The sequence below is a fragment of the Pecten maximus genome, chromosome 6 (genome assembly GCF_902652985.1).
Source record: "Pecten maximus chromosome 6, xPecMax1.1, whole genome shotgun sequence".
Lineage (NCBI taxonomy): Eukaryota > Metazoa > Mollusca > Bivalvia > Pectinida > Pectinidae > Pecten > Pecten maximus.
Window position 1 is genome coordinate 4,499,272 of NC_047020.1, and position 20,428 is coordinate 4,519,699.

Sequence of the window (20,428 nt, forward strand, 5' to 3'; positions counted from 1 at the left end):
TCAGACACAGTTATTCAGTCTGTTCAGACACCGTTATTCAGTCTGTTTAGACACAGTTATTCAGTCTATTCAGCCACAGTTATTCAGTCTATTCAGCCACAGTTATTCAGTCTATTCAGCCACAGTTATTCAGTCTGTTCAGACACAGTTATTCAGTCTGTTCAGACACAGTTATTCAGTCTATTCAGCCACAGTTATTCAGTCTGTTCAGACACAGTTATTCAGTCTGTTCAGACACAGTTATTCAGTCTGTTCAGCCACAGTTATTCAGTCTGTTCAGACACAGTTATTCAGTCTGTTTGGATACAGTAAGTCACGGTGATAGTCTTCAGACTGTTCAGATACAGATTTGAAGTTATTGTGTCTAACTTAAAAAAAATTCCAACAAGAAAATATATCAAGCATATTTGAAGAATGGAGTCTCTCAAATAAACCTTTGGAAATACTAGAGTTATATCAATATTTAAATAGTTCGCCTTTGTATGTCATCTGTGAAAAGCATTGAAGTTATACCTATCAGCTTAATATTGATGTGAGTAGCATAAAATGTCAAACACTGAGATTTACTTGTGATAAATGTAAGTTTAGTATCAAACAATAATAACAACATTCTAGTTTAAGAGAATCAAAATATATTTCAATTTCAAAAATTCTAAGTGAGACCATTATCTACTTAGTTTCTGTGATGATAAAGACCTTGTGAGAGGTTTAACAGAAAGCCTTATACAACTTTATAGACACGTCAAGGCAAAGTAAGAACACAAATAACCAGCAACAACATACAACTAGGAGATAAAGACATATTCTCAGATATTATCGAGGTGTTGACGTTTCCTAAAATTTTATGTGTAATATCACATCCTGTTCTCTCAAGGAATTAAAGGTTATACTTATTAGTAAAGGGTTCAGGAACAATACAGCATACTTAAATACCAAAGTCTCTTTAGGTACGATGATGTTTTGAAAATTGAACATTGAATAACATATGAATCATTGTAGTAATCATGCTAACATTATACATACAGCATCAAGAACTAATATTACGTATTACAAATATAATCAATGGGAATATTCAGCCAGTATACAAGCTATTGGGATAATTAGTACACAATGCATAATTAATTTTATAATAGTAATACAAAAAAAATATATTCACAATCTTAGGGAACGAATACTAAAAACTACTTGCATACTCCAAATAGATAATATGGTTTCAGCGTTAAAATGTTACTGCGTGGCGCACAATCCTGAACAAAAAAAGATCGTTTGGAACTATACATGTATATACAAACAATAGGGAATTATTTCTATAGACAACATTTACATTCAAATGAAAAGGAAGTGAAAATTCCAAAATAAAACGTTTATGTATGTCTTGTTGCGACACACTATCGAAGGCATGTTACATGTAATACTTTAATGTGGTAACGGACACGTTTTTATTTCATTACAGATGTTTGTACTAGCGTGTCCTATAATCATTTACTTACATATTGTCCCCATTATAATTTCTCACGTGAGTTAATGTATTCTCTATCGATTATAGATCTACGTGAAAATTACAGGCTCTAACTCATTTCCTTAACTTTGAGTTACTCACTTTCATCAAACCATATTAATGTCCCCTAAAATCAGTTTGGCTGACTGAGTTCATTGTGTAGCAGTTCCCTGTTAGATGTGACAGGTTGTGGTCGTAGAAGGCTGCTATAGTATAAAGTAGGTTGATCGAGATTGTGCTGTACCAATTCTTATGTTTATGTTTTGACCTGCCCTAACTATATCACTTTCACCAATAACAAAGACATTAAAACGATAACATCCACATGTTGAATTTCTATACTATTGTGTTTGAAATTAAGTGACCTAGCAGTTTTTATAAGCATAAAACAATGGTGAATTGTGATTTTGTTGCTATAACTGTGTTCTTATTTATATTTCTGACTGGGCATTTAAACGTGCAGCTGGTTATTCCAACTCATGGATGTTCCGATTTTTTATATATTAAAAATCTGAGTATTATCATAAAGAACAAATAATATTTGAATATATGAGATATCTAATTACAGGATGTTTATCAACACTAATATATATATATGGTTTATATAAACGACGACAGTCGCCAAACCCATGGTGATAGTACTGAGGAGTAACCTCAGTAGGAGTACCCTCAGTAGGAATAACCTCAGTAGGAGTAGCCTCAGTAGGAATAACCTCAGTAGGAGTAACCTCAGTAGGAGTAACTCAGTAGGGGTAACCTCAGTAGGAGTTACCTCAGGAGGAGTAACCTCAGTAGGGGTAACCTCAGTAGGAGTAACCTCAGTAGGAGTAACCTCAGTAGGAGTAACCTCAGTAGGGGTAACCTCAGTAGGAGTAACCTCAGTAGGAGTAATCTCGGTAGGGGTAACCTCAGTAGGAGCTACCTCAGTAGGGGTAACCTCAGTAGGAGTTACCTCAGTAGGAGTAACCTCAGTAGGAGTTACCTCAGTAGGAGTAGCCTCAGTAGGAGTTACCTCAGTAGGAGTAACCTCGGTAGGAATAACTCAGTAGGAGTAACCTCGGTAGGGGTAACCTCGGTAGGAGTAACTCAGTAGGAGTAACCTCAGTAGGGGTAACCTCAGTAGGAGAAGCCTCAGTAGGGGTAACCTCGGTAGGAGTAACCTCAGTAGGAGTAACCTCGGTAGGAGTAACCTCAGTAGGGGTAACCTCAGTAGGAGTAACCTCGGTAGGAGTAACCTCGGTAGGGGTAACCTCGGTAGGAGTAACCTCGGTAGGAGTAACCTCAGTAGGAGAAGCCTCAGTAGGAGTAACCTCAGTAGGAGTAACCTCGGTAGGAGTAACCTCGGTAGGAGTAGTCTCAGTAGGAGTAACCTCAGTAGGGGTAACCTCAGTAGGAGTAACCTCAGTAGGAGTAGCCTCAGTAGGAGTAACCTCAGTAGGAGTAACCTCGGTAGGAGTAACCTCAGTAGGAGTGACCTCGGTAGGAGTAACCTCGGTAGGAGTAACCTCAGTAGGAGTAACCTCAGTAGGAGTAACCTTAGTAGGAGAAGCCTCAGTAGGAGTAACCTCGGTAGGAGTAACCTCGGTAGGAGTTACCTCGGTAGGGGTAACCTCGGTAGGAGTAGCCTCAGTAGGGGTAACCTCGGTAGGAGTAACCTCAGTAGGAGTAACCTCGGTAGGAGTAACCTCAGTAGGAGTAGCCTCAGTAGGGGTAACCTCGGTAGGAGTAACCTCAGTAGGAGTAACCTCGGTAGGAGTAACCTCAGTAGGAGTAACCTCAGTAGGAGAAGCCTCAGTAGGAGTAACCTCGGTAGGAGTAACCTCGGTAGGAGTTACCTCGGTAGGGGTAACCTCGGTAGGAGTAGCCTCAGTAGGGGTAACCTCGGTAGGAGTAACCTCAGTAGGAGTAACCTCGGTAGGAGTAACCTCAGTAGGAGAAGCCTCAGTAGGAGTAACCTCGGTAGGAGTAACCTCAGTAGGAGTTACCTCGGTAGGGGTAACCTCGGTAGGAGTAACCTCAGTAGGAGTTACCTCAGTAGGAGTAGCCTCAGTAGGAGTTACCTCAGTAGGAGTAACCTCGGTAGGAATAACTCAGTAGGAGTAACCTCGGTAGGAGTAACCTCAGTAGGAGTAACTCAGTAGGAGTAACCTCAGTAGGGGTAACCTCAGTAGGAGAAGCCTCAGTAGGGGTAACCTCGGTAGGAGTAACCTCAGTAGGAGTAACCTCGGTAGGAGTAACCTCAGTAGGGGTAACCTCAGTAGGAGTAACCTCGGTAGGAGTAACCTCGGTAGGGGTAACCTCGGTAGGAGTAACCTCGGTAGGAGTAACCTCAGTAGGAGAAGCCTCAGTAGGAGTAACCTCAGTAGGAGTAACCTCGGTAGGAGTAACCTCGGTAGGAGTAGTCTCAGTAGGAGTAACCTCAGTAGGGGTAACCTCAGTAGGAGTAACCTCAGTAGGAGTAGCCTCAGTAGGAGTAACCTCAGTAGGAGTAACCTCGGTAGGAGTAACCTCAGTAGGAGTGACCTCGGTAGGAGTAACCTCGGTAGGAGTAACCTCAGTAGGAGTAACCTCAGTAGGAGTAACCTTAGTAGGAGAAGCCTCAGTAGGAGTAACCTCGGTAGGAGTAACCTCGGTAGGAGTTACCTCGGTAGGGGTAACCTCGGTAGGAGTAGCCTCAGTAGGGGTAACCTCGGTAGGAGTAACCTCAGTAGGAGTAACCTCGGTAGGAGTAACCTCAGTAGGAGAAGCCTCAGTAGGGGTAACCTCGGTAGGAGTAACCTCAGTAGGAGTAACCTCGGTAGGAGTAACCTCAGTAGGAGTAACCTCAGTAGGAGAAGCCTCAGTAGGAGTAACCTCGGTAGGAGTAACCTCGGTAGGAGTTACCTCGGTAGGGGTAACCTCGGTAGGAGTAGCCTCAGTAGGGGTAACCTCGGTAGGAGTAACCTCAGTAGGAGTAACCTCGGTAGGAGTAACCTCAGTAGGAGAAGCCTCAGTAGGAGTAACCTCGGTAGGAGTAACCTCAGTAGGAGTTACCTCGGTAGGGGTAACCTCGGTAGGAGTAGCCTCAGTAGGGGTAACCTCAGTAGGAGTAACCTCAGTAGGAGTAACCTCAGTAGGAGTAACCTCAGTAGGAGTAGCCTCAGTAGGGGTAACCTCGGTAGGGGTAACCTAGGTAGGAGTTACCTCGGTAGGAGTAACCTCGGTAGGAGTAACCTCAGTAGGAGTAACCTCGGTAGGAGTAACCTCAGTAGGATTAACCTCAGTAGGAGTAACTCAGAAGGATTAACCTCAGTAGGAGTACCCTCAGTAGGAGTAACCTCGGTAGGAGTAACCTCGGTAGGAGTAACCTCGGTAGGAGTAACCTCAGTAGGAGTAACCTCGGTAGGAGTAACCTCAGTAGGATTAACCTCAGTAGGAGTAACTCAGAAGGATTAACCTCAGTAGGAGTACCCTCAGTAGGAGTAACCTCGGTAGGAGTAACCTCAGTAGGAGTATTCTCAGAAGGAGTAACCTCAGTAGGAGTAACTCAGTAGGAGTTACCTCAGTAGGAGTAACCTCGGTAGGAGTAACCTCAGTAGGAGTAATCTCGGTAGGGGTAACCTCGGTAGGAGTAACCTCGGTAGGGGTAACCTCAGTAGGAGTAATCGCGGTAGGGGTAACCTCAGTAGGAGTAACCTCAGTAGGAGTAACCTCAGTAGGAGTAACCTCAGTAGGAGTAACCTCAGTAGGAGTAACCTCGGTAGGAGTAACCTCGGTAGTAGTGACCTCAGTAGGAGTAACCTCGGTAGGGGTAACCTCGGTAGGAGTAACCTCGGTAGGGGTAACCTCGGTAGGAGTAACCTCGGTAGGAGTAACCTCAGTAGGAGTAACCTTAGTAGGAGTAACCTCAGTAGGAGTAACCTCAGTAGGAGTAACCTCGGTAGGAGTAACTTCAGTAGGAGTAACCTCGGTAGGAGTAACCTCAGTAGGGGTAACCTCAGTAGGAGTAACCTCAGTAGGGGTAACCTCAGTAGGAGTAACCTCAGTAGGAGTAACCTCGGTAGGAGTAACCTCAGTAGGAGTAACCTCAGTAGGAGTAACCTCAGTAGGAGTAACCTCGGTAGGAGTTACCTCAGTAGGAGTAACTCAGTAGGAGTTACCTCGGTAGGGGTAACCTCGGTAGGAGTAACCTCGGTAGGAGTAACCTCGGTAGGGGTAACCTCAGTAGGAGTAACCTCAGTAGGAGTAACCTTAGTAGGAGTAACCTCGGTAGGAGTGACCTTAGTAGGAGTAACCTTAGTAGGAGTTACCTCAGTAGGAGTAACCTCGGTAGGAGTAACCTCAGTAGGAGTAACCTCAGTAGGAGTAGGTAGGAGTAACCTCGGTAGGGGTAACCTCAGTAGGGGTAACCTCGGTAGGAGTAACCTCAGTAGGAGTTACCTCAGTAGGAGTAACCTCAGTAGGAGTAACCTCAGTAGGAGTAGGTAGGAGTAACCTCGGTAGGGGTAACCTCAGTAGGGGTAACCTCAGTAGGAGTAACCTCAGTAGGAGTAGGTAGGAGTAACCTCAGTAGGGGTAACCTCAGTAGGAGTAGCTCAGTAGGAGTAACCTCGGTAGGAGTAACCTCAGTAGGAGTAACCTCAGTAGGAGTAACCTCGGTAGGAGTTACCTCAGTAGGAGTAACCTCGGTAGGAGTAACCTCAGTAGGGGTAACCTCAGTAGGAGTAACCTCAGTAGGGGTAACCTCAGTAGGAGTGACCTCAGTAGGAGTAACCTCAGTAGGAGTAGGTAGGAGTAACCTCAGTAGGAGTTACCTCAGTAGAAGTAACCTCAGTAGGAGTAACCTCAGTAGGAGTAACTCAGTAGGAGTAACCTCAGTAGGAGTAACCTCAGTAGGAGTAGGTAGGAGTAACCTCAGTAGGAGTTACCTCAGTAGAAGTAACCTCAGTAGGAGTAACCTCAGTAGGAGTAACCTCAGTAGGGGTAACCTCAGTAGGAGTAACCTCAGTAGGAGTGACCTCAGTAGGAGTAACCTCAGTAGGAGTAGGTAGGAGTAACCTCGGTAGGGGTAACCTCAGTAGGAGTTACCTCAGTAGGAGTAACCTCAGTAGGAGTAACCTTAGTAGGAGTAACCTCGGTAGGAATAACTTCAGTAGGAGTAACCTCAGTAGGGGTAACCTCGGTAGGAGTAACCTCGGTAGGAGTAGGTAGGAGTAACCTCAGTAGGAGTAACCTCAGTAGGAGTAACCTCAGTAGGAGTTACCTCAGTAGGAGTAACCTCAGTAGGAGTAACCTCGGTAGGAGTAACCTCAGTAGGAGTGACCTCAGTAGGAGTAACCTCAGTAGGAGTAACCTCAGTAGGAGTAACCTCGGTAGGAGTAACCTCAGTAGGAGTGACCTCAGTAGGAGTAACCTCAGTAGGAGTGACCTCAGTAGGAGTAACCTCAGTAGGGGTAACCTCGGTAGGAGTAACTCAGTAGGAGTAACCTCGGTAGGAGTACCCTCAGTAGGAGTAACCTTGGTAGGAGTAACCTCAGTAGGAGTAACCTCGGTAGGAGTAACTCAGTAGGAGTAACCTCAGTAGGAGTAACCTCAGTAGGAGTTACCTCAGTAGGAGTAACCTCAGTAGGAGTAACCTCAGTAGGAGTTACCTCAGTAGGAGTAACCTCAGTAGGAGTAACCTTAGTAGGAGTAACCTCGGTAGGAGTAACCTCGGTAGGAGTAACCTCAGTAGGAGTAACCTCAGTAGGAGTAACCTCGGTAGGGGTAACCTCAGTAGGAGTTACCTCAGTAGGAGTAACCTCAGTAGGAGTTACCTCAGTAGGAGTAACCTTAGTAGGAGTAACCTCGGTAGGAGTGACCTCAGTAGGAGTAACCTCAGTAGGAGTAACCTCAGTAGGGGTAACCTCAGTAGGAGTAACCTCGGTAGGAGTAACCTCGGTAGGAGTAACCTCAGTAGGAGTAACCTCAGTAGGAGTAACCTCAGTAGGAGTTACCTCAGTAGGAGTAACTTCAGTAGGAGTAACCTCAGTAGGAGTAACCTCGGTAGGAGTAACCTCGGTAGGAGTAACCTCAGTAGGAGTAACCTTGGTAGGAGTAACTTCAGTAGGAGTTACCTCAATAGGAGTAACCTCGGTAGGAGTGACCTCAGTAGGAGTAACCTCGGTAGGAGGAACCTCGGTAGGAGTAACCTCGGTAGGAGTGACCTCGGTAGGAGTAACCTCAGTAGGAGTAACCTCGGTAGGAGTAACCTCAGTAGGAGTAACCTCAGTAGGGGTACCCTCAGTAGGAGTAACCTCGGTAGGAGTAACCTTAGTAGGAGTAACCTCGGTAGGAGTAACCTCGGTAGGAGTAACTCAGTAGGAGTAACCTCAGTAGGAGTAACCTCAATAGGAGTAACCTCGGTAGGAGTAACCTCAGTAGGAGTAACTCAGTAGACTAGTCGTTTGGAATTTTACCATATAAAGTGTTTACGTATTATTATCGTCTATAAGTGAATGTACATTCTCTCGATCACCGATTATTTAGTTTATGCGTCTGGCTCTTTGTTATTGAGTATGGATAAGTCCCTGTTTTATACTGCATGTACAGGGTATTATAATCGGTATGATGTTTACTTAAACGTACATATTACGATTAGCCATATATTAATCCAGAGTACACGAAACATGCGGGCGGGCATATACTTTAATGTGTGACGTTACTACTGAATTTCTTTACTGATCCGATGTTGTCTATTATCTCTCTATAACTATTGGAGTCGTATACTCAATGACGTCACCCCACACGTGATCATTTAATTGAATATCACAACATTTCTTGGTATAAACTTTTAGAACTATGTAACCGTGTTGCTTTTCATACAAGATAAAAGCCGGTAGTAAGATGATGAGTTCTTTATTCTGAAGAGTTTCGACCAGGTATTACACACAGCACATGTTGTACAAAACGTGGACACGAACGAGAACCAATACGGAAAGGAATGGAATGTAATGTACCGGTAGTCACTCTGGAATAAATATATAAAAATATACTAGACACTGAATAGCACGAACAGTAGAACTTGCACACAAATACATAACTAAGGGAGATAACTCGCTATTATAATTTACATAAATAATTCCATTTTAGATAGAATTACTAAAATATCACAATAGATATAACCTTTACAATATTAAAGATTTACAAATTCATTGGCTTCAATTAAATAGTATTAATAATAACTTCTTACGAAGTATTATAACATTATAATCAAATTCATAAGAATTACAGCTATATAAATGATCTACAGCCTATCATATATATACATCATTGAAGAATTTAAGTTACATAAATATTACATAACATTACATAACCATTTATAAATGAAATATATGAAATACCTGTGTGTGGCACAGAGCCATCCTACACAATACTTCCAAGTTCTCTGTCAATATCTTTCTCTTTCAATATATTCTAAAATAATATAAATAACTATTTACTACATGTACTCTGATTACAAATAGATGAATATATTTCAAGAATCAAAATAACCATTTTCAAAACTATCAACTTTACACATTTACCTCTAGCTCTATAAATGAAATTACAGAAATAAGAAAATAACTAATTTTACCAAATACTTCAAAATCATCAATTATCTAAATTAGCTATACTTATAAAAATCAAAGAAATAATAGAAATAATAGAAACTTACTTTAACCTGTCTAAAATCTCGAACCAGGAAAATATACTTGTGGTCAGCTTGACCGACAGAAGTCTAACTACCCTAACAATAGCATTCCCGCCAAAACTGACCAACAAAGGAAATAAAAATAGTGACCAATAAAACACAAGAAAAGGACATAGACTTTGGACTTAGATCACAGGGTGTAAACTGTAACACAAAATACAGCAAGACATAACACAGAGAACACAAAACATCACACCCTGTAACATGTAACGCCAATAAACGACAAAGACATACACAATACATTCTGGGCACATTTAAACAGACATCTGAACACAAATATCACATTTAATATATAAAATGATAAAAACTAATAAAATCAGACCCTGTTACATTCTCCCCTACTTCGAAAAATGTCGTCCTCGACAAGAGATGTACAACAGGTAATAAGCATCCTAAACATGTGAAAATAAATCAAAGTTGTATATACTGGATATATTATACAAGTAGCTATGTAACCTTTCCAGAAAGGATCTGAAGCAATGTAGACATAACCTGGTCATTCTTTTCTGCAAGAATCCCTGTATCCACAAGTTCTGTCAGAAACTTTGCCCTCTGTTTCCAATCAGGCTCTTCGACCAGTGACTGATTTCTCATAATAAACTGTCCACTGCGCATCCATGCAGGCTTTTCCCTTGTCCGCCGCGGTCTCCTAGGCACAGCAGGGTTGTCCTGTGGAATTACTCCATCTCCTTCTGGCTCTGATTCTGGCTCCACATCATCTTGAGGCTCTTCAACTGTATCAACTACTGGCTCGGCTATTGGGAGGTCCGGAGTTGATGTTTGTCGAACATCTGTCCTTCCAATTAGCACTTCCTCCCCCTCTGAAGATGAAGTAGATCCTTCAACTTCAATTGAAGGCACTCTCCTCAAGACATCCTTCCTCTTCCTGGGAGCTGGTCTTGGCTTCTCTTCCAACTTGGGTACATATCCAATAGGTAAGAGGTGGTTCCTGTGCAATGTCCTTACACGTCCCTCACCATTCTCCTGTCTAACCACATATGCTGGAATTCCAGGATTAGGCTGGTCCATTACAATATAAGGCTCTTCCTCCCACTTATTGGACAGTTTGTGTTTCCCTTTGAATGCCACAATCTTTACTAAAACCCGATCTCCAATGTTTAATACTGCTTCTCGTACATTGCTATCATAATTTCTTTTCTGTTTATCCTTAGCTTTTGTAGAGTATGTCGCTGCTAGCTCATAAGCTTTTGTGAGTCGCTGCTTCATCTCCTGCACATATTTCGTTGTGGAACTGGACTCTGTTCCCAAGTCAATGCCAAACGCTAGGTCCACTGGCAATCTAGGATTCCGTCCAAACATTAGGAAATACGGACTCTGACCCGTAGATTCCTGACGAGTGCAGTTGTAGGCATGCACCATGCTCGCAACGTGAGCTTTCCAATTCTTCTTTTGCTCTGGTGATAAAGTTCCTAGCATCCCAAGTAGTGTCCGATTAAATCTTTCACACAGGCCGTTTCCCATTGGGTGATAAGGACTAGTGTGTGATTTCTCTACCCCTGTGATACTACAGAGCTCCTTCATCAGATGGCTTTCAAAATTGGGACCCTGGTCCGAGTGTATCCTCCGAGGTAATCCATAGTGAACTACAAACTGGTTGAAGAAAACCTCGGCGGTAGTTCGAGCAGTCATGTTGCGAGTAGGTACTGCTACCGCATATCGCGTAAAATGATCTGTAAATACCAAAATATTCTCGACTCCACCCTTAGAAGTTTCCAGTGAGAGAAAATCCATACAGACAAGCTCTAATGGTTGAAAGGTGTTGATCGATACAAGAGGCGCACATGTCCTAGCTGGTGTTTTCCTTAGCACACAACGATCACATGCCTTTATCCACTCCTCAATGTCCTTAGCCATTCCAATCCAATAAAATCGATCCCTAACTAAAGATATAGTTCTGTCACGACCCTGATGTCCCATTTCGTTGTGCGGCATGGTTAGCACCGTGCTAACTTTTGACCTTGGTAATAGAATCTGGCTTCTGTTTTCTCCATCTATGGTAAGATTTCTGCATAACAACCCATCTTTCATCTTTAGTCGGTCATAATTCTTCAGCATGACTAAGTGACCTGATACTGGGGGTATGTTGTCCTTCTTCGGCTTGTTTCCTGTCTTGACAAATGGTATCCAAAACCTAAGTAAAGGATCCTTCTGTTGATCTTCTTTGAGTTCAGGTAACAAATGTGGAGTCGAAGATAAAGGCGTATCATCAGTCTCCTTGACAACTTGAGCTGACATGGCGATGGTCTCAATGTAAGGAGAAACTGTAATGTTCTTGCTCAAAGCCTTGACAACATCTTCTGAAATGGTTACCATTTCTTCTGCATCCTTCTGCAAGGAAGGGTGACGAGACATCCCATCAGCATCTGCATTGCTGCTCCCTGGCCGGTACTGGATGCTGAAGTTGAAATTGGCTAAAGCCGCAACCCATCTCTGAGATGTCGCATCCATCTGTAAATGGGCATGCTATGAGGTAGTCTGCGAATTTGTCTGTTACAGCCCACTTAAGAGCAAGGAACTCCAAGCGGTGTGCTGGGTACCGTCGTTCTGCTCTAGTCAACCCACGGCTGGCATATGCTATTACCCGCTTAACTCCATTCTGTTGCTGATACAACACAGCTCCTAGTCCAAGTCCTGAGGCATCTGTATGAAGAACAAAAGACTGTGAAAAATCTGGGTAACTGACAATAGGAGGTCCTGAAAGACAATTCTTCAGAGTCTGGAATGCCTGTTCCTGTTCCTCCTCCCATTTCCACGGTCGTGGTGTATCATCTTTCTTCTTTGCATTCTTCCTTTTCTTCTCAGGTGGTGTCATGAGGATGGTAAGAGGTCGAGATATCTTTGAAAAGTCTTGAATAAATCGACGATAATAGCCAACGAACCCAAGGAACTTCCTCACATCATCCGAGTTCTCAGGTCGTGGCCATGCTGTCACTCTCTCTACCTTGTCTGGGTCTGGCTCTATCCCATGCTCTGACACAATATGTCCAACATACTTGACCTTTCTCCGGAAGAAAGAACATTTGTCAGGAGCAAGCTTCATCCCACACTCGGAGACACGGTTAAACACAAGATCCAAGCGGTGTAGGTGGTCGTTAAATGTCTTGGAGAAGATAATCACGTCGTCAATGTAGACGTAACAGTACTTGGTGTGCAGGCCCATCAAAGCTTCCTCCATCAACCTCTGATAGGTAGCCGGAGCATTGGCGAGGCCAAAAGGCATCCGCATGTACTCATAGAATCCTAAGGGTCCTACTGTGAAGGCGGTTCGCTCCTTATGCTCAGGATGGATCTCCACTTGATGGTAACCTGACTTCATGTCGACAGTTGAGAAGAACCTGTTGCCCGCTAAATTGTCTAGGATCTCATCTATGCGCGGAAGTGCATAGGCATCCTTCACAGTTCTATCATTGAGTTGGCGATAGTCCACACAAAGACGAAGTTTTCCGTTCTTCTTGCGTACTAAAACGATGTTTGAAGACCATGGAGAGTGGGATCTCCGTATCACTCCAGCTGCTATCAACTGATGGAGATGATTCCTCACCTCGTCAAACATGGACTGTGGAATGCGTCGGCATCTCTGCTTGAAGGGTATTTCATTAGTCAACTCGATCCTATGCTTCACTAGTGATGTATGTCCAAGATCAGTGTCACCAGTCGAAAAGATACCACGATGTTGTTCCAAGAGAAGTTTACCCTGTGCAATCTCATCCGATGTCAATCCATCAGTGCAGACTTCTATCTTTTCCATGACGTCATCATCTGATATATCAGGAACATTTTCTGAAGTAGATTCCTCTACCGTAACTGGCTGCATCTCACACAGTATGGCTCTCGGCTGAATGGTTACTGTATCTGTCGATAAGTTAGTGATATGGACCTTCACGTTTCCATTCATACCATAACTGTATGGAACGAGTGTTGGAGTAATGTCCAAGTCCTTTGGGATACGAGAAGTAGCACTGGGTTGCAGGACAGCACAAACTGGTGGATAAGCTAAGTGCTTTCCGGTTATTCCATCCATCATAACTTCTGAGTTGGGCTTGAGGGTAATTGGTGTATCTCCAGCATACCTCACAATAGCTAAACGGTGATTTCTTCTCTCCAACTCCCTCTCCCGTAGAACCATACATCTAAATGACAAGTATAATGGCGTAGTAAGTTTGGCCTTCTGTAAAAATGTTGAACCATAACTTTCACTTACCCTTTCCATCACAACACTCAAAATGTTGGTTCCAACAAGTATAGGTACACTCAAATTATAGGGGCTGTCTGGGACCACAAGAAATATGCCACTATCAATCCTACTATCTTCACCACACAGGCCTGTCCCCTCAAAGGTAATAGATGCTTCAACAAATCCTTCATAGGGTAAAACCTGTCCATCCGCACACTCAATCTTAAGAATGGAACTCAAAGGCTTGATTTCCAAGTGTTGTAGATGCTGGTGATAAAAACTTTTGCCGATAGTTGATACAGTTGAACCCGAGTCCATAAGAGCTCTCGCCTGTGTTCCTTCAACTATCACAGTTGATTCTGTAGCAGGTCCAAGTAAATCAGGTGGCTGCTCGCTGGTGCGGTCCCGTCGTGTCTCACGGCCTATCGTCTGCCCCTTGATGATGGCCGCTGGTTGTTTAAAGATTTCGTTCTGGTGTCCAGTCTGACCCTACACCCCAAGGCTATATGGCCTACCTGACCACATCTAAAACATACTGGTTCCTGGTTCATATCCTTAGGTGGTGCAGAATCAGGATATCCATATCCTCCAAAACTCTGGAAATCCCGACTGTTGTCTCCAAAAGATGCAGTCTGTTGTTGATATGGTTGCTGGTGTTGGGCAAATCTGTTTGATGTTGTCCGATCTGTATGTTGCTGAGGCTGTCTATCCTTCTGCGGATACTTCTTCTTATGCTGAAACTGTCGTTCCTTCAGTGCCTTAACATCTACAGCAAGCTGTTGAACTATCCCCTTAATCTCTTGTATTCCTCCCTCCTCAGCTAAAGGCATGTCCACAGCCGCCTTCGAAATGGCTCCAGATTTCTTGGGAACTTTCTCATCAGTTTGACGCTGGCTCTGATCTTCTTCAAAACGACGTATAGCTATGCGTAAATCATCAAAATCCTTGATGCGGTCTACCAAATGTGCAGTAATATCCTTCAAGTGTGAACGTAGACCCTGCCACAGCATAGTACACAGCATAACATTAGAATGGTTCTTATCTACTTGCCCTCCATCCACAGCTTTGTGAAGTAAAGTCTCCAGTCTACAGCTCCAAGATGATACACTTTCATCTGGTTCCTGTCGAGCACTGTAAAACTTGGCAAGGTACATCTCTGTCTTCACTACTGTACCATAAATGCTATCCATCTTTGCTAAAACCTCACCAGTAGTAGCAGAAGCTGGCAGTATGGACCTCACTCTAAGTGCTTCTCCTTTTAAGGAACTTCTAATGGCTTGTGCTATAGCATGATCTGGGTGCCCTTCCTTGACAATACACTCCACTTCCTTTCTCCAGACATCATATGGTACATCCTTCTTGCCATTTTCACCTGAGAAATGAGATATCTTGGGAAAATGCTGAATGGCAGAAGTAGTGTACTGGGTATGAAGCAACGCCTGCATTTTCTCCTTGTTATCTTCATCCTGATCTGTCTGCTGCTTGTCAACCGAATGAACATGATCTCTCATCCATTCCTCAAAATCCTCTAATGTGTCAAGTTTAGGTTTTATCCCTATAGCATTGAAATGATCAATCAACTTCCTTCCTTCCTCCTTTGTTAAATCCGACATGATGAAATATATCAAGATAATCAATACACGGAAACTAACAACAAACATAAATTCAATGAGAGAAAAAAAATGTTTGATGCTGAAACAAAATGTGTATAGAAAAGTCTAGACAAATGAAAATAAACAGCAATATTCCATATCATATATGATACCATAAGAATGATATCAGCTGTAGCAATGGTACAATGCAAGTAATTAAAAACACAAAAGCCCAGAAACACTACAATAACACACAAAACACTATAACAGGGAACATATAAGAGTAAAACTATGAACTCTATACTGATATCACAGATATAAACAACTAATGACTGATTGCAAGCAAAAAAACAAAAAACTGATTGATATAGAACAACTAATTTGACTGAAAATTTAGAAAATAAATAAATAAATAAGTAAATATCAATAAGTCAATATACCTAGATCTGTACTAAAGAGAAAAAAAAAATGCGAGAAAAATAAATGTATATTCAAGTAAATAACCTACTCCGTAATAAAAATTTGAAAAAAAATCACAGAAAAAAAAATATGGCAAAGTTCTGCAAAAATATAACTCACCAAAAAAACAATGAGTATTTATAAACAATATCACCACATTTATATAGATTTGATGTCAATATCTGAAAAAAAACCTGGAAAGAAATATTTCACAGTAATATCACAGTATTACGTATGCATATTTCGAAGTTACAAGTCAACAAAGTAAATACATATAGACTAATTCAGTAATCTTTGCAAAAACTGTTCACATGAAAATTATGAAATAAACGACATCAATAAATTAGAAAAAGTCAATGTAATCCAGTTTGGATGAATGTCTATAACGGCAATGTCGATCTTCTGAAATCACACAATATTGTCAGAACACATAAATACCTGAAGACGCTGGAATGTTGCAACAAGTCATTAGTTTAATGGAAAGTTCAACGGCAAGTCATAAAAACACTCACATTCTGCTGCCATATTCGATGATCATAGTCACCTGCGCGGTTGAATCAAGAACCACCACTGTACTGATGTAAAAAATAGTCTCCATCAAGCAGACGCTTGAATACTGACCTTCACCCGATCAGCTGGTGTTTGTGCACACGTACATTGTGAACGTATACGTACATCCCACAAAGTCGCTGTCAGGCGACAACTGTTACTGCGATTATCGCTAGAGCAAACACATCATGCCTGTAAGTCGAATACCGTCGAATCAGAGATCACTGGGGGCTCCAAATGTAACCGTGTTGCTTTTCGTACAAGATAAAAGCCGGTAGTAAGATGATGAGTTCTTTATTCTGAAGAGTTTCGACCAGTATTACACACAGCACATGTTGTACAAAACGTGGACACGAACGAGAACCAATACGGAAAGGAATGGAATGTAATGTACCGGTAGTCACTCTGGAATAAATATATAAAAATATACTAGACACTGAATAGCACGAACAGTAGAACTTGCACACAAATACATAACTAAGGGAGATAACTCGCTATTATAATGTTATAATACTTCGTAAGAAGTTATTATTAATACTATTTAATTGAAGCCAATGAATTTGTAAATCTTTAATATTGTAAAGGTTATATCTATTGTGATATTTTAGTAATTCTATCTAAAATGGAATTATTTATGTAAATTATAATAGCGAGTTATCTCCCTTAGTTATGTATTTGTGTGCAAGTTCTACTGTTCGTGCTACTCAGTGTCTAGTATATTTTTATATATTTATTCCAGAGTGACTACCGGTACATTCCATTCCATTCCTTTCCGTATTGGTTCTCGTTCGTGTCCACGTTTTGTACAACATGTGCTGTGTGTAATACCTGGTCGAAACTCTTCAGAATAAAGAACTCATCATCTTACTACCGGCTTTTATCTTGTATGAAAAGCAACACGGTTAGAACTAGATGAAAGGAAATAAAGGACATGTGTTTGTTATCTAATCACATCAACTAAAGTAGAACGTCCTCTGTAAACAGACAATAACCTTGGTAGACCTTTATTAACTCTAATTACTGAATATAATATTGGCAGATCGTTCTCTAAAATGAATATAACCGTAGATCTATAACAACTATTACTGTAACAATGAAGAAGATATATGGAGATACTGGGTTCCCTTGTCTTCAGCCTCTATTTAATAAAAAGAAGTTTGATAGAAAACTATTTATTAAGGTTTTGATCAACTGCTTTATACTTGGTCCAACATTTTGTCTGTGAGCTTACATGACACTGATTCGGATGCGTTTTTTTTTAAAACAACCAAAATGATGAAACCTGGAGTGTTCTTTTCTTCTGTAAATTTCATTATTTCATATCATGAGCCTTGTGTTCTCGCCTCAATAACTATCGCTTAATGAAAATGTTGTATGCGTATCAGAAATACTTCTTCAGAACTTTTAAAACCTGTTTGTACTACAAGTTATGGCCAGTTTATAAGTAACATTAAGAAGTGTGATCGGTCTCCAATAGTGACGTGGTTTATTTATTTTTGGTAAGTATGCTTTCTGAGCCGGGTGGGGTTGTTTTTTTTTCCTATACATGTAGCTGTCAATAATTCCATTTCTGTTAACTCTCCCTCTGTTAAACTTTTTTTTTAATTTTATCTTCTGTCAATTTTGAATAATTCTTATCTTTTAAAACATCACTTTAATGATTGTCATCTAAAAATCCCCTTAACTCATATCAAAATATTGAATTTTAAGCCAATTGTAATAAGAGAGTTGTCTGGTTTATATCCTGGATGTATGTTGCATATTTCAAGGTAATTTAGTAAGCTTTTTGTTATCAAAAGAAGTCTTACCATGGTTGTTTGATAGAGTTTGTTCTTCTCCATGCATATCTTCTAAAATCTAGATGTAAAACGCAGAAACAATCAGTTACATTACAGTCTTCTAAAATTTTAGGGTTACTACAGACAGAATAGTTATATGTATCTTCGGTTCAATAGTAAATTACATTCGCCACACATTATATATTCCGTAATACGGTACTCCTCTATAACATAACATGTGTAGATCTTCATCTATAACATAACATGTGTAGATCTTCATCTATAACATAACATGTGTAGATCTTCATCTATAACATAACATGTGTAGATCTTCATCTATAACATAACATGTGTAGATCTTCATCTATAACATAACATGTGTAGATCTTCATCTATAACATAACATGTGTAGATCTTCATCTATAACATAACATGTGTAGATCTTCATCTATAACATAACATGTGTAGATCTTCATCTATAACATAACATGTGTAGATCTTCATCTATAACATAACATGTGTAGATCTTCATCTATAACATAACATGTGTAGATCTTCATCTATAACATAACATGTGTAGATCTTCATCTATAACATAACATGTGTAGATCTTCATCTATAACATAACATGTGTAGATCTTCATCTATAACATAACATGTGTAGATCTTCATCTATAACATAACATGTGTAGATCTTCATCTATAACATAACATGTGTAGATCTTCATCTATAACATAACATGTGTAGATCTTCATCTATAACATAACATGTGTAGATCTTCATCTATAACATAACATGTGTAGATCTTCATCTATAACATAACATGTGTAGATCTTCATCTATAACATAACATGTGTAGATCTTCATCTATAACATAACATGTGTAGATCTTCATCTATAACATAACATGTGTAGATCTTCATCTATAACATAACATGTGTAGATCTTCATCTATAACATAACATCAGTAGATCTTCCTCTATAACATAACATTTGTAGATCTTCATCTATAACATAACATCAGTAGATCTTCCTCTATAACATAACATCAGTAGATCTTCATCTATAACATAACATCAGTAGATCTTCCTCTATAACATAACATCAGTAGATCTTCCTCTATAACATAACGTCAGTAGATCTTCGACTATAACATAACATCAGTAGATCTTCCTCTATAACATAACATCAGTAGATCGTCATCTATAACATAACGTCAGTAGATCTTCCTCTATAACATAACATCAGTAGATCTTCCTCTATAACATAACATCAGTAGATCTTCCTCTATAACATAACATCAGTAGATCTTCGTCTATAACATAACATCAGTAGATCTTCATCTATAACATAACATCAGTAGATCTTCATCTATAACATAACATCAGTAGATCTTCATCTATAACATAACATCAGTAGATCTTCATCTATAACATAACATCAGTAGATCTTCGTCTATAACATAACATCAGTAGATCTTCCTCTATAACATAACATCAGTAGATCTTCCTCTATAACATATCATCAGTAGATCTTCCTCTATAACATATCGTTAGAAGATCCGTTCATTAACATAATGTACGTGTTATTTATGCCTTTATATTTCGTCAGAGAGCACCTGCACACAACCGTCCTCGGAATGGTCGGGAAACTGGTACGACAGTCAGTTTGATGGCACGTTTGCTATGACCTGGTCAGGTTCCGCGATAACAGTATCAGGCTGGTCAGTTACGGCATACTCATCCACAGTGACCAGCTGGACATGTGTCCTCGAGGATACCACCAACAATTACATCGTGTTCAAGTAAGGCTCCATTCTGTAGTCAAATATCAATCCTCCAATTAGTTTCAGACAGGAGACACTTACCATTCAGACCACCTAGTCGTATTCTCCTTCTATATTTGTAAATGTCTCCATACAAATCTTTATTTGTGTTCGTAGTGTGCTTTTTATCAATTTGATTTAGAATTACGGTTTCGTTAAGATTTCGGTTTATATTTTATATAACTATATAGATGTTCTGCCTTTAAACCATGCCCAGTATAATAAGATTTTTTTTCTACTTTACAATTTCAACTGACAAAATATATCGTCACAGAACCGACGTTACCAAACATAGAATGCTTCATATTGGAATACAAATCAATACACCTATTATCAATGTCATATCATTATTGTAACACCAATTGTATTGAGAGCAAAACATTGAGAAACAAAAACCCTGTTATTCATTATGTGTATACCTTAATATATGTACGCATAGATGAAAATGTTAAATACAACTTTGAAATCTTTCTTGAAATGATGAAATTATATAAAATATTGACATTATATTTTAAAATCAAACTGTTTGATATGGTGTCAAAATATTTTGGTGTTTTTTGCCATTGAAATGATGCTTTGTGAAGATTGCCTTGGGTATTTTATCAATACAGAAATTGGCAGGTTTAGTTTCTTAAAAACAAATAGTATAACGTAAAGAGTTAATAAGGTATCAATGAATTTCCAAACTGAAACAGAAATATGGATATACTGTACTATCCACTATTATAACTGACATATGGTTAAAGTCGACTGTCCAATATTAACTTACATATTGCTATACTGTACAATCCAATATTAACTTACATATTGCTATACTGTA

The 20,428-nt window shown here is 40.2% G+C and overlaps 1 protein-coding gene across 9 annotated transcripts in view; it reads left to right on the forward strand.

Annotated features, from left to right (window-relative positions):
- The window catches only part of LOC117328786 (putative GPI-anchored protein pfl2), a 48,375-nt gene that overhangs the window by 8,932 nt on the left and 19,015 nt on the right, over window positions 1-20,428 (forward strand). For all 9 annotated transcript variants that reach the window (XM_033886329.1, XM_033886325.1, XM_033886332.1 and 6 more), the window contains exon 2: window positions 19,395-19,587. In XM_033886329.1, coding sequence (XP_033742220.1) covers window positions 19,395-19,587 — 193 coding nt within the window. The remainder of the gene's footprint in view (window positions 1-19,394; window positions 19,588-20,428) is intronic.